The sequence below is a fragment of the Erythrolamprus reginae genome, chromosome 1, assembly GCF_031021105.1.
Source record: "Erythrolamprus reginae isolate rEryReg1 chromosome 1, rEryReg1.hap1, whole genome shotgun sequence".
In the NCBI taxonomy this organism is placed as follows: Eukaryota; Metazoa; Chordata; class Lepidosauria; order Squamata; family Dipsadidae; genus Erythrolamprus; species Erythrolamprus reginae.
The window spans coordinates 40,668,528-40,684,096 of NC_091950.1; the positions used below are offsets into that span (position 1 = coordinate 40,668,528).

General features: G+C 38.0%; 1 protein-coding gene across 1 annotated transcript in view; it reads right to left on the minus strand.

Annotated features, from left to right (window-relative positions):
• CCDC175 (coiled-coil domain containing 175) overlaps positions 1-15,569 on the minus strand; it is a 61,881-nt gene that overhangs the window by 17,493 nt on the left and 28,819 nt on the right. The window contains exons 8-13 of the mRNA XM_070750296.1: positions 15,382-15,463; positions 14,528-14,664; positions 10,132-10,242; positions 7,857-7,928; positions 6,331-6,466; positions 3,036-3,167 (exon numbers count right to left, since the gene is read on the minus strand). Coding sequence (XP_070606397.1) covers positions 3,036-3,167; positions 6,331-6,466; positions 7,857-7,928; positions 10,132-10,242; positions 14,528-14,664; positions 15,382-15,463 — 670 coding nt within the window. The remainder of the gene's footprint in view (positions 1-3,035; positions 3,168-6,330; positions 6,467-7,856; positions 7,929-10,131; positions 10,243-14,527; positions 14,665-15,381; positions 15,464-15,569) is intronic.

A 15,569-nucleotide genomic window follows, 5' to 3' on the forward strand; every position in this document is an offset into this window, starting at 1 on the left:
ATGGTGGTAGACTTTAGGAGAAATTCTCCCATTCTACCATTTCTTACAATACTAGACAACATACTATCAACAGTAGAGACCTTCAAATTTCTAGGCTCTATCATATCTCAAGACTAAAATGTTCACCTAACATCAAAAACATCATCAAAAAAGCACAATAAAGAATGTTCTTTCTGCACCAACACAGTAAGCTCAAACTTCCAAAAGAGCTGCTGATACAGTTCTACAGATGAATTATTGAGTCTGTCATCTGCACCTCTAGAACTGTCTGATTCAGTTCTGCAATCCAACAAGACAGCCACAGACTTCAGAGGATAATCAAAACTGTAGAAAAAACACTGCCTGCCAATTTGCTTTCTATTGAGGACCTGTATACTGCACGAGACAAAAAGAGAGCCATGAAAATATTTACTCACCCCTTGCATCCTAGACATAAATTGTTTCCACTCCTACCCTCAAAATGACGCTATAGAGCACTGCACACACCAAGACAACTAGACACAACAGTTTTTTCCAGAATGCCATCACTGTGCTAAATAAATAATTCCATCACCACTGTCAAACTATTCACTAAGGCTGCATTGCTATTAGTCTTTTCATTGTTCCTATCACCCATCTCCTACCACTTATGACTGTAACTTGTTGCTTATACCTTTACGAGTCATATTAATATTGTTTCCTGATTGCTTATTTGTACCTTATGACAATCATTAAGTGTTGTACCCCATGATTCTTGACAAATGTATCTTTTCTTTTATGGACTCTGAGGGCATATGTACCAATGACAAATTCCTTGTGTGTTCAATCACACTTGGCCAATATAGAATTCTACTCTATTCTATTTATAAACCACCCAACAGCAGATTGACTCTGGGTGGCTTATGCTTGAAATAGGAAAACAATAAAAAGAACCTAGGCATCTGGTCAATAACAAAATAATCAACCACCCTAGGATTGCTTATATACTTTGTCGTAAAAAGAGCGTAACCAAGACTTGTGGAACATCATTTGGGTGGGATATACAGATTGCTGGATATATTACTTCTAAGGATAAGAATGCCTTTGAGGGAATCCAATACATACCAATATTATTATTATTATTATTATTATTATTATTATTATTATTATTATTAATTAAATGTATATGTTTATTCCCAGAAACCTGTTGGGAATCTGAGCAGTTTTCAAATCATGTAAAGTATGAAAACAAACATCCACCAATTTTGATTTTACTAGACATGCAGAGTCCATAGGAAACAGTCAGTCTCTCAGATACCCTTGGCTGTGATGAAAGTGATAACCAGCACTTTGAAGCATAGTTCCCTCTAAGCTGAGCAGTGAGCAATCGCTCACTTAAAAATCATCATCAACTCAGAGTTTTCCAAACCTGCCCAGAAGCCGAGAGGGAAAGAGTGAGAGGGAAGGAGAGAGAGAGGAAGAGAGAGAAACAGATAGAAAAAAAGAGAGGAAGAAAAAGAAAAAGAAAAAGAATGGGAGTAAGGAAGAGAGAAAGAAAATCAAAATCTAGTTTGAAACTAGCTCATCTATTTAAGTGGCATTTTGATATTGATAGAGTTGCCCTATTATGAGCTCACAGTTATAGACACACAGTACAGTATTTTATTTTGAAATTCTCTGAGGCAAAACAGGGTGGGTTTTTTTTTATTTGTTTGTTTGTTTATTTATTTATTTATTTATTATTTCCGTGCCGCCCAGTCCCAAAGGGACTGCCGCTCAGACACTATACTTTTCCACCCACCCCCTCAAAAAATTAGAGGGAACACTGCTTTGAAGTACAGTTGGAAGCCTATTGGTGTGCAATGCAATCACCTGTGAGGTGAATTCCAGCCTGCAGAACAGTGCTATATTCAGAATCCTTGGAATGCTCAATGATTACCTAGTTTTCATAGCTGTTTCTTTTTCCAGAAGGTGTCTTGGCTACAACCCAAACAAGCCACTTTTCACTTTTTTACCTAGCAGCCCTAATAGTTTCCTGTCACCTGTTTCCTTTCCCCACCTGTCACCAGGTTTAACATTCCGCTATCCACAAGCAAATCCTTGTCTCCTAAAAAAGAAAATCTTTTACTTGCTCATCAAATTTCTCATGCCATCTTAACGCCAATTTGATTTTTTTTTTAATCATTGACCCCATGGTCTCTCCATTCCATTCCCTGCTGGCTGCAAATCTGACTCAGGTATTCTGCTTCTGGTGTGCTGGGAATTGAAATATAAAACAAACAGTAGATTCTGATTTATATGTCAGAGGAATAATCTGGATTTGAAATGAAATGGAAAAAAACTAAAGTCATTCCAAATCCAATTTTACCCGTTGGGGCTTATATCTAAATAAAGCAAACTAATTAAAGTAAATAAATTACAGCTACAGTAGTACCTCTAGATACGAGCTGCTCCATATGCGAGTATTCCAAGATACGAGCCACGAGGGGAGAGAAATTTCTTTTCGAGACCTGAGCTCAAATTCGGGATACGAGCCAAGTGTCCACTAGGTGGCACAAGAATCCTTGCTTTTGGTTATCTCAGAGGGGAAAAACAAAGTCTAAAGCCATTTGTTCCAGATACAAGTTGTTCGACATACAAGCTCTCTTCTGGAACGAATTAAACTCATATCTAGAGGTACTACTGTATTTGTTATTCTCACTTCTACTTACTTTAGTAGCTCTTTATACCTTCTTTAATTATCTCACTAGTCATTTTGAATTCAGTGTCATCTTGGCATTCAAGAAATGCATGGCTCTTATTTCAAAGCTTTTCTCTAAAGGAAGCCTCACATCAAAACTCTTCAGAGAACTGAATTCTCCTTCTCCTAGCAGCCCACAGCAAAAATTCAAATGGCTTAGAATCAATGCAAACTCTTGATTTACAAGCGCATTCTCCTTTCTTTAGTAATCATTTTTTTAAAAACTACTTATATTCCCTTTTGATTCTAAATGGGCTGGACATTTATTTATTTACAGTCAAACATATTTCATAACAAAAGACAGCTGCAACAATGTATTAAAATACAAATAGCCTGCCTCGAGTTTCCCAATTTCTTTTGTTAAGTTAGCATCATGTTTCTTATAATGGATTTCTTTTTTTTGGAACTTGGAAGTGAGATGTCTCAGTTGCTCAGTATACTTCTTTATTTCTTTTTCAAGATGATCGTTCTGTTTGTAGAAAATAGGAGAAAGAAGCAATATCAATCTGTTCTAATAATTTGCAAGTGTATATATAAATGGGCAGATGTTGAGACTTCAGTTCAGTTTGGCATTTATGGAAACAATATTTAATAAGAAAGATTTTTCTGCTATGAATTCTGTTGTGTTGAGGTTTCATATCAATGATCAAAAAGTGAGAGAGACCACACTGTAGTTCTAATGTACCGACTGAAGTACTTTGCTAAATGCTTGTTTGAGCCATCATGGCAATAGGTTTTTGTTCAGGCATATTCAGGAACCCGGGCAAACAATTTGAAATGAAGACAGTCTTCAGAAGGGGATCAAAACCTACTTCTCATTTGGTTATTCCTGAGAAAGTAGTGCTCTTCATTGATTCAAATGAAAGATCATTTTGTCCTGTCATACCCACTGATATTTTTTTTGGTGTAATTTTTTTATTTTCTTCTCCAACTTAAAAGCAAACATACATAACAACACCTATACCATCAATGCTTAACAAAGTTATAAACGATTACGAAATCTCTTCTATGGAAACTTAATAAACCTATCTCAATTCATTAGTAATTACTCCATCTAAGAAAAAAAATAACAATTTTATATTTAAAAGCTAAAATATAAAAGCTAAAATATAACTTCAACAATTATTTTAAATATAAAACGTGACACACTACACAATTTTTCTTCATCATTTTTAAAAAATTCTATCCTGTTCTTTGATTTTAAATTCCATTTAAATATCTGTCACATAATTAACCAATGCTGCCTCCCTTTCTCTTTTTGTCAACCTGGTTATCAATCATTTTTCTCATTTTTAATTTCTTTTACATTAATATTTATATTAATTATTTTATCTATTTTTATTTCCAATCCATTCATAAAATTTCCTCCATATTTTATAGAACTTTGAGTCTTCTTTGTCTTTAATTTTCATTGTAAGTCTAATTCATTTCTGCACAGTCCATGCTGTTTCAATCCATCTTTAAACTTCTATCCAATATTTTTTTGCTTCTGTGCAAGTCTAATACATATGATAAAAAGAGCCATGTATATGACTACATTTCCAGCATTTCATCAATTTATTTTTAAACCTTTTTTCTAGTCTCTCTGTTATATGCAGTTGCCATCATCATTTTATAATTCCTTTCCCATAATTGCTGCCACATATCTATATCTACTGTATGTCCTATATGCCTCATCCATTTTATCATTGTTTCTTTCATCTGTTCAAATTCTAATTCAATGGATAGCAAATAATTATACAATTCTCACTGAATTTTCAATTTTCATTCAATGTAAGGGTCGAGCAGACTTGCACTGCATGCCAAGAAACATATGTGTCTGTCGATCAGGGATGATTTAATTTATATTACTGCAAATATAATATTCTGGCTAGGAGGCATTGAAATAGCATAACACAGCACAGGAAGTTGGATCAACCAATCAGCACACAGGACATGCATCTCCGCACTTTGGGATTTGGGAGGTGTGCACATCAAACCATCTACAACCTACACTTATTCATCAACACCTTCACAGCGTAGCTATGAGGTGACCCCCACAAGCAGTTGCAGGCAACTCTTAATCAAATTTTAGTTTTGTTATTTTATGTCAGAAATCAGACACCCAAATGCTGCAAACTAACATTACAGAAAAAGTTCAGAGAGGGATACAGCTTTAATCTTGTCTACCTCTCCCTTTATTCCAACAATATATATTTTTTAATGTCAGGATCTCTTATTTTTTTATTTTTGTTCATTTGCTTATACATTAAATCCATTGATTACTCTGCATTGGATCCAAAAGTAATCCTGATCCTGACCACAGATAAAGGGGGATGGTGGGAATTTCCTAGTACAGTGATGGCAAACCTATGGCACATGTGTCACAGGTAGCACGTGGAGCCATTTCTGCCGGCACACAGGCCGGTGACCTAGCTCAGCTCCAGCATACATGTGTGCACTGGCCAGCTGATTTTTGGCTTGCGGTGGAGCCTCTGGAAGGGCATTTTCGAACTCTGGAGGGGGCAGGGGAGAATATTTTCGGCCTCCTCAGGCTCCAGGGAAGCCTCTGGAGCCTGGAGAGGGTGAAAAACAGGCCTAGCGGGCCCACCGGAAGTCAGGAAATGGTTCATTTCCAGCCTCTGGAGGGCCTCTGGGTGGAGATGGTAAAAGCCACTTTTGCCCACCCCAGGATCCAAAAAAGCCTCTAGAACCTGGGGAGGGCAAAAAATGTGCCTACCAGGCCCATCAGAAGTCAGGAAATGGGGGGATGTAGGGGGTCATGCACACATGAATGAAGGGTGGGGGGCACTGAATTATGGGCGTGGGTACTCACACATATACAATAGTGCATGCGCTTGCGCTTTCAGCAACCACGGGAAAAAATGTTCAATGTCATTGTCCTAACACCTTTCAGTGAGCCAATGTCAAGGTTCCAGACTCAGTTTCCCACTCAGTTGAAAGTTCATATACCTTGTCCCACACCCACAAATTTGTCACGTTACCCACTCAGATTGTGTCAGTGTGGCCAGTCCTCCTTCCACTTCCACCAAGGTGGATGGGTATAAGATGGCCTTGACCCACTTGAAGGAATGCTTTGTGGCTGTATCTGTTCCTTCATGAAAATCACCCCTCTCAAGTTCCCATAAACATCAGGCCTTCTATATTATTATTTATTATTATTATTATTATTATTATTATTATTATTATTATTATTATTTATTAGATTTGTGTGCCGCCCCTCTCCGAAGACTTGGAGCGGCTCACAACAGCAAAGCACAGTACAAATCCAATGATTAAAACAGTTAAAACCCTTAATATAAAAACAGTCATACATCCCAAACAAACCATACTTAAAATGGGACAGCCAGGAATCATTTTTAGGAGTTTGTGAAAGGCACTATAGATAGTGTGCAACAAGCCATTAATTTATCGCCAACTTCACACCAGCTTGACCGTAACACTGACATGAGAGAGGATACTCCATTTTATGAATATGAATTCTTTAGCAATACTTGAAGTAGTGTCAATGATGCCAACCAGGTCCATAAATTCATACATATACAGTATATGAAATGGCTCCAAAATGCCACATCTGTAGAAAATCTATATTATAGTGTGCTTTGGTGTTAGTACCCTAATAGATATTATACCTCCTTTTTTAACCTGCTACAGGATTTTTTCAGAGTTTCAATGTTGTGCCTTGAGTTGTTCAGAAATAGTTCACTGGCTTCCAGTAAATTTTCATATAAGGTTGTAATTTTTTCGAGTTCGATCTGAAACAGTTTGCTATGGAGAGAGCAAAGGAGAAAACACAATTCACAATCACAGTGAATAACTGAAATAAATGCTACAGTCTCTAGTTGATCCTCAGTCTCTGCATCACTCTTACTGTCAGACTCAGGTGACAAGAACACTGGTCTACCGTAGGATACCAATATGCAATCCGTGACCAGTTGATCTGGACATGGACCAGTCACAACAGTTACTGTGTCCCTAGGTCACATGATTCCCTTTTGCGACCTTTTGATAAGCAAAAATCAGTGGGGGGAGCCAGATTCATTTAACTGTATCAATGGCAGTAATTCACTTAACAACTTTGGCAAGGAATGTTGTAAAATGGGGCAAAACTCACTTAACAAATGTCTCACTTAATAATAATGTATTTTATTTCATTCTCTGTACACTACACTCCTCTAACTCTCCAAGTCACAATTTTTGTATGTCATGGTTGTCAACAGACATGTCCAAGATATTAGTCTCCCTCATGTATTATAACTTCAGTCAATCAAGACATTTATTCCAAACAGGCTGATGCTGCTGTAGTAATATAGAAACACAGAAGACTGACGGCAGAAAAAAAACTCATGGTCCATTTAGTCTGCCCTTATACTATTTCCTATATTTTATCTTACAATGGATATATGTTTATCCCAGGCATCTTTAAATTCAGTTACTGTGGATTTACCAACCACGTCTGCTGGAAGTTTGTTCCAAGGATCTACTACTCTTTCAAGTGAAATAATATTTTCTCATGTTGCTTTTGATCTTTCCCCCAACTAACTTCAGATTTTGTCCCCTTGTTCTTGTGTTCACTTTCCTATTAAAAACACTTCCCTCCTGAACCTTATTTAACCCTTTAACATATTTAAATGTTTTGATCATGTCCCCCCTTTTCCTTCTGTAGGCAAGTCAGGATCTCTAGTTCAGCGTCTACCTTGCAAACCAATATTATCTTGCTACAGTCTGCCAAACTTGGATGTGTAGGCATTGTGCAGACACAATTCAGGACACAAGGATTCCCTCCATTTAAATCTAGATCAGTTTGTGTTTTTGATAAACTCTTGTCTTCTATAATATTATTGTTTTGGATAAACTCAAGTTTTGATTTTTGAAGTACACAATTAGAAACAAAACAGGCTCAATTTACTTCATGTTCTATTTGGTAGTTTATTTTTTAAATAGGAAGGTTGCTTTGTGATGTTTTTGATTGTTAGCTGCCCAGAGCTTCAGAAACAGACAGCATACAAATAAAGTAAGTAAGTACATATTTACGTATATAAATAGCATTTATTTGGCAATATCTTGGGAACTGCAAATGTATACTTTTTTCCACCATACTAGCAATTGACCCCAATTTTACTTCTTACTTTCTAACAATTTTCACCCAATATTGTACCTTTTTTCACTTTCTTTTCTCAATGATTCTTCTAAAATTGCCAGTTCTCTTGCATAGTTCCTATGTGCAGTGCTGAAATAAGAAGTATAATTTTAAACATAGTGTGATGGTTTACTTGGTAAACATGGTTTACTTAACATGGTGTGATCAACAAAACATTGAAAATTAGATTTAATGAATAAATAAGCAGAGAAATAAACGAACAGCCAAATCAACCATCCTTAATAAATTAGGGGCTTATATAAATAGATTTATATGTTTAAGAAGCAAAATACAAAACATTTGCTAGAGGAATTCTCAAATACAGCTGATCTGTCTGGAACCCACACTGCATATCAGACATTAATACAATTGAGCAAGTTTAGAGATATTTCACAAAAAGAGTTCTCTACTCCTCTACTTCGATGGGCCGAAACTTCAATGGGCTCTTCCCCGCTGCGGATCCTGAGGCTTCGGTGCCACGAACTCGCTGGATGGTGGTTTAATATGACTCTTCACGGTAAGTCAAATGCAGCAATAAACTCCATCCTTCCACCCACGGCCTACCCTTCCCAAAATTTTCCATTTTTTTGACTGTCTACCCCTTTCAAGTCTGCAATGCCAAAGGGTTTTTTCCCTCTACCCAGCCGCTGTTCCCCTTTGACAGGGGACTTTATCTCGAAGCCCAGAAGGCTTTTTAGTCTATTTTGGCCTTATTCTGGTATATGGTTTTATACCATTTTAAAAATTTATTTCATTTATATATCAAAGTTAGGGACCACCCATCTCAATTAAAAAGCGACTCTTGTTTTTTTTTTGTCCGGGGAGAAAATGGCCAGCAAGATTAATTTAATTATGAAAGTTAATTGTATAAGTTTTATCATTTCTTCAAAAATCTTCAAGTTAAATGAGTGACTAAATAGGTATTCGGCTATTGTATTGCCACCAGAGATCATAATAGCTACTAATCTATTCATTATTTAGGATGGTTCTCCTGGCACAGAGAAACAGATTATGTATGGGATCCAACTAGAAGGGTATGTGACATGAAAAAAATGGGGATAATAAAAACTGGGGATAAAGTTAGAAGAACATGTTTGTTTGTTTATGTGTGTGCATGTTTGTGTGTATGCACACAAAACAGACAGACTATGTCACTATGTTATAGCTGATCTATTGCTCATATCAATATCCCAAAAAAGCTAGATTCTCGCAAAAGTTTGTAGTTCAGGTTTAGGCGGGGGGGAAAAGGCTTAGGTTACAAAATCTTAGGAACTGGAAAGTTAACCCAACTTTTTCCAATGAGCATATTAAGGAAGTCCTCTTGATCCTAAGAGATTGTGGGAAAGAGGATGGCAAAGGAACTCGGTTTAGATGAGAAGAGGCAAACCAACCAAATATGGTGGTTATGAGAAATAATTGAAATTTCCTTCATGGTAAATACTTCAACAAAAATTGTTTATCTAATTTTATCTGCAGCAATATGTGCAGTATATTTAGGTAGCAATAAGTGCAGTATAATCCAATGTTGTTTTAAATTTTTCAGAATTACAACCAACCAGCAAATTAAAAAATTAATTAATTATTTATTTATTTATTTATTATTTGGATTTGTATGCCGCCCCTCTCCGAAGACTCGGGGCGGCTCACAACAAGTGTAAAACAAATCATAAATAATTCAATTAAATTAAAATATTTAAAGATTTAAAAAAACCCATATACTAACAGACACACACACAGGCATACCATGTATAAATTAAATGTGCCCAGAGGGAGATGTTTAGTTCCCCCATGCCTGACGGCAAAGGTGGGTTTTGAGGAGTTTACGGAAGGCAGGAAGAGTAGAGGCAGTTCTAATCTCCGGGGGGAGTTGGTTCCAGAGGGCCGTTGCCGCCACAGAGAAGGCTCTTCCCCTGGGGCCCGCCAACCGACATTGTTTAGTTGATGGGACCCCGAGAAGGCCCACTCTGTGGCGGCACCGGCCCTCCAGACATTAGTTAAACCATGAAAAATCAAATGTATATTTCCTGATTTCAAATGCAACAAGAATGTATATTTTATCTGGAACCCCATGTACACAAATGTTGTAAGCTGAACATTTATTTCACCCCCATGAAGCTTAATTATACTTTTGCCTGAACTTTCATCTAGTTTTATAACAACTTGATTTGCAAATCTTTCCCCTTAGTTACAGTATATCATTTTTTGTTACATTTCTGATTCACAGAAGCTTAACTAGAAATAGAAAATCACTTTTCAGCAAAATATTTTGTACATATGAAATGAAACAACTTACTCATATATATCCTGTATTTCGTCCAGCTCGCTCTGTGTATTTCTTGTTTCGATTACACGCTTTGCCACATAGTCAAGCTTTTCTGTGAGCCAATTGGATAACTTTTCAAATCTATTTGAAAATATGAGAATTAAATATTTATAACATTTTTGTTATCACAATGATTCTTTAGATGTTTACATTTTATTAAACAATGGATAGCCAACCATGAAAAATGTACTTTTCTAGGGTTGCTTTCGAACACGTACATAAAAACTGAAATTAAGAAAAGAATTTATTCCAATAAAAATCTTTAAAATCTGAGAGAATATAGGCTAAGTTGTTCATACAATCAGGAAGAGGTAGAAGAAAGGCTTTTTTCCCCATAAGTTTGTTAACTCATCACAAATTGACAAGAATGCCACAAACATGATTTCCTACTGTATTTATTAAGATAGCCTAGCAGATTTTCAGTATCCCTTTTCCCAATTCATACAGACATTTTCAAGTGCACATTATTCCTTGGAGGAAGGACTCAAATGAAATCATTTAGCAGTAGTACTACCGTACCAGTTCCTACTGTAGACAGTTTGGACACAACAACTCTGCTTTCAAGGCCATCCTTAGTTAAGTCAGATTAGCAACATTCAATAGTTTGAAAACATTAACTTGGAATTATCAGCAGCCCATTTGGAAAAAAAAGTCTTATGGAGAAGAACACTGTTTTCTTCTGGAAATTGATTTCCATGTTTAAACTATTTAACAACAACAACAACAACAACAACAACAACAACAGAGTTGGAAGGGACCTTTGAGGTCTTCTAGTCCAGTGTTTCCCAACCTTTTTTGAGCCGCGGCACATTATTCACATTTTCAAAATCCTGGGAAACATTGAGGGGGGGGGGGGCGCGCAAAAAAGTTTGGACAAAAAAAATCTCTCTTTCTCCCTTTCGCTCTATTTCTCTCTCCCTCCCTTTCTCTCCCTCCCTCTTTCTCTCTCTCCATCCCTTTCTTTCTCCCTTCCTTCCTCTCTCTTTTGCTCTTTCTCTCTCCCTCCTTCCCCCCTCTTGCTGTCTTTCTTTCTTTCTTTCCTTTCTTTCTCTCTCTCATTCTGTCTCTCTTGCTATCTCTTTCTCTCTCCCTCCTTCCCCCCTCTTGCTGTCTCTTTTTTTTTTCTTTCTTTCTTTCTCTTTCTTTCTCTCTCTCATTCTGTCTCTCTTGCTATCTCTTTCTTTCTCTCTTCCTTCCTTCCTCTCTCTTTGGCTCTCTTTCTCTCTCCCTCCTTCCCCCCTCTTGCTGTCTCTTTCTTTCTTTCTCTTTCTCTCTCTCTCTCATTCTGTCTCTCTTGCTATCTCTTTCTCTCTCTTCCTTTCTTTCTCTCTCTTGTTCTCTCTCTTCCTTCTCTGCGGAGGCCGGCAAAGCTTTTCCGGGTAGACTGGCTGGGGGATAGGGTGCGCGCGCGCACGCACCCCTGACGTTCCAAAGAACCTTCTCCGACCTCTGCTGTGAGAAGGTTTTCTCCGAGCGCTCGCCGGAGGAGCTGGAGAAAAGGGCAGATCGAGCGGGCGGGTGGGCGGGCGTCAGCGGCGAGAAGCCAGGGGCGCGAGGGGAACGGAGGCACTGGGGGGTGGGGGCAGCCGCGGCGCCGGCCTTCGCACTTTCATCGCTCCCCACCCCAAACTCCAACGCCCAGCTCCTTGCGCGGCACTGGAAAAGGGTGCTGCATTGCCGGCTTCTACCTGGTGCTGCCAGGGAATCTCCAGCTGGGCAGGGCTCTCCTTAAGCTCTCCTTTTTCCCTAGGAGCTTGGCGGCACACCTGGCTGTGTCACACCGGTTGGGAAACGCTGTTCTAGTCCAACCCCCTGCCTAGGAAGGAAACCCTACACTACTTCAGACAGATGGTTATCCAACATCTTAAAAACTTCCAGTGTTGGAGCATTTACAACTTTTGGAGGCAAGCTGATCTACTGATTAGTTGTTCTAACTGTCAGGAAATTTCTCCTTAGAACTAAGGAGAGCTAAGGACAACTAAGTTGCTTCTCTTCTTGTTCAGCTTCCTTCCATTGCTTCTTGTTCTACCCCTAGGTGCTTTGGAGGATAGGTTGACCCCTTCTTCTTTGTGGCAACCCCTGAGATATTGGAACACTGCTATCATGTCTCCCCTGGTCCTTCTTTTCATTAAACATTAGACCAGAATACCTCCGGGACCGCCTTCTGCCGCACGAATCCCAGCGACCAGTTAGGTCCCACCGAGTTGGCCTTCTCCGGGTCCCGTCGACTAAACAATGTCATCTGGTGAGACCCAAGGGAACAGCCTTCTCTGTGGCGGCCCGACCCTCTGGAACCAGCTCCCCCCGGAGATTAGGATTGCCCCCACCCTCCTTGCCTTTCGTAAACTCCTTAAAACCCACCTCTGCCGCCAGGCATGGGGGAATTGAGACATCTCCCCTGGCCTATATAGTTTATGCATGGTATATTTGTGTGTATGTCTTGCTTTTAAATAAGGGGCTTTTTAGATATTTTAATTATTGGATTTGTTATTCTATATTGTTTTTTACTATTGCTGTGAGCGGCCCCGAGTCTACAGAGAGGGGTGGCATATAAATCTAATAAATAAATAAATAAATAAATAAAATAAATAAATAAAATAAACTTGCCATGCCCAGTTCTTGCAACTGTTCTTCATATGTTTTAGCCTCCAGTCCCCTAATCATCTTTGTCACTCTTGTCTGCACTCTTTTCTAAAGCCTCAACATCCTTTTTGCATCGTAGCGACCAAAACTGAATGCAGTATTCCAAGTGTGGCCTTACCAAGGCCTTATAAAGTGGTATTAACACTTCATGTGATCTTGATTCTATCCCTCTGTTAAAGCAGCCTAGAACTTTGTTGGCTTTTTTGGCAGCTGCTAAACACCGCTGGCTCATATTTAAATGATTATCTGCTAGGACTCCAAGATCCCTCTCACAGTTTCTATTGTTGAGCAATGTACCACAAATACTGTACCTGTGCATCTTGTTTTTCTTGCCTAAATTTAAAAGGTGAAGATTGCCCATAATCACCTGGGATAATCCATATGTCTTCTAGATTACTGTATGAAAATAGTTTATCACTGGCGTCCTCTAGGTAGGACAGTGATGATGAACCTATGGCATGGGTGCCACAGGTGACACACAGAGCCATATCTGCTGGTAGATGAGCCATTGCCTTAGCTCAGCTCCAACATGCATGTGTATATCGGCCAGCTGATTTTTTGTTCCCACAGAGGCTCTGGGAGGGCATTTTTGGTTTCCAAGAGCCTCTGGGGGTATGGGGGAGGGCATTTTTACTGCCCCCTGGTTCCAGGGAAGCCTTTGGAGCCTGGGGAGGCCGAAACATGAGTCTACTGGGCCCACCAGAAATTGGGAAACAGACCATTTCCGGCTATCAGAGGGCCTCTGAGGGATAGGGGAAGCTGTTTTCGCCCTCCCCAGACATTGAATCATGGGTATGGCACTTGTGCACACGCAATAATGTGCATGCTTGCTCTTTCGGCACTCGAGGGAAAAAAGGTTCATCATCACTGCTCTAGGATGTCCTTTGGCATCCCAATTTACCTTGGAATTTATTGATCGTATCCTGTCAAATACTAAGTAGGCTTGACTCTTAGCTTTCTGGGATCAGGCAACATTAGCAAAGATGCTGTCATTGGTTGAATGCTAGATATAGTTAACAATAACAACAACACTTAGATTTATATACTGTTCCACAGTGCTTTACAGCATTCTCTGGATGGTTCACAAATGTCAGCATATTGCTCCCAACAATCTGGGTCCTCATTTTACTGACCTTTGAGCTGATCACCACTGAACTCCTGGCTGTGGATAGATACAGCATTCTAACCAACTCCGTCACCACGGCTCATAGGATATATTTACTTGTTTGTTTATTTAATGTATATTTATATTTCATATTTCTTAACAGAGAGAGGCTCTGGGTGGTGTACAATGTAATCAATAAATTACTATTAAAATCATAATTTGAGATTAAAACTTTATAAAATTATAAAAATATATTTAAAAATAACATAATTATAGGATATATATTTCCTAACAGAAAGTGGGAGTGTTTGCTTAGGTTGAATTATTGACTCACTTAATATAAGGCATAGACCGTCCACCCCTGGATAATTTGAACAAATATTTTTCCCTTTGAACAAGATAGATATATGAACTATGGTAAAATAATTATGATAAAGTATTTTCAACAACTTCAGACATACAGGTTTTAAATAAAAATTACACTCTTCGTACTGTGGTGAGATCCTATTTAGGATTGTCATGAGATTCAGATGTGGGCTGTTTAATCCCAAACACCTAATAAATAGATTATAATTTTAAGTATAAAGGAATTAAAAACAAATTGAAGGATTAACATACTCTGCTGCTAGTTTGTCTCTCTCAGAACGAAAAAGATCTTCTTCACTTGTTAATGTTTTGTATTGCCCATTAAGAATATCATTTTCCTCTTTGACCATTTTATAAACTTCCAGAAGTTCTTGCAGTTTTCGGTCAATCTATGAAAAAATCCAGAATGATTTATTTAACTAAAAAACTTAATGGTTCTAGAAATGATATTACATTCCTTTGACTTCAAAAGGATTATAAAATGTGATTAAAGCACGTCTTACCCACTGAAAAACATCTTAGTCAATTTTTAATCATGTAAGTTTTAAATTAATCTACTTTTATATATGAAAAAAATTAAACATGAATACATTATCATATTTTTTGAGTATAAGTCACACATTTCCCACCCTAAAAGAGGCTGAAAATGTGGGAGTGATATGGGAGTGAAAGTATCAATACATATTTAAAATTCTATAAGAAAGCTGCCTTGATGGCTTACAATTACTTGTATCAAAATTACTTTTTTGATCTTATTCATGGTCAAGGGAATACTACCACCTGTATGCCAATATTTCAAGAATGAAGTCAGAAGATAATGTTAAGAAATATGCATTACTGCATTCAATATTGGATTAATATTGAAGAAATTTCAATCAAGCATAATTCCTAAATTTCTGTTAGCAACCAGAGTTAGGTGCACATAGTTACATATAAAAGAAGCTCCTATACTGCTCACTTCAATGAAAAGATGGGACAGAATTATCCTGACCTCTTCCCACTAAATAGTTAATCAGTCCAAAAATAGGGTTTTAGGAAATAGGCATTAAGGGCCATGGCTTGTATTTTTTATTTCCAAACACAGTAGCATGAACTGTTCTTTTTACCTCCTTCAGCTGCTGTAGCAAACTTTCTCTTTCTTCGTCAAAGTCCGTATCTAATGAAACTAGATTGTGCTGAACAGAAAACCTGAAAAATCAAATCAAATGAAATATAAGTACCTTATTCTTATACAGAGAAAGAAGCCCTCAGGCACAGTTTATCTTGTGTCATTTTACATACTTCGCACCGGCAT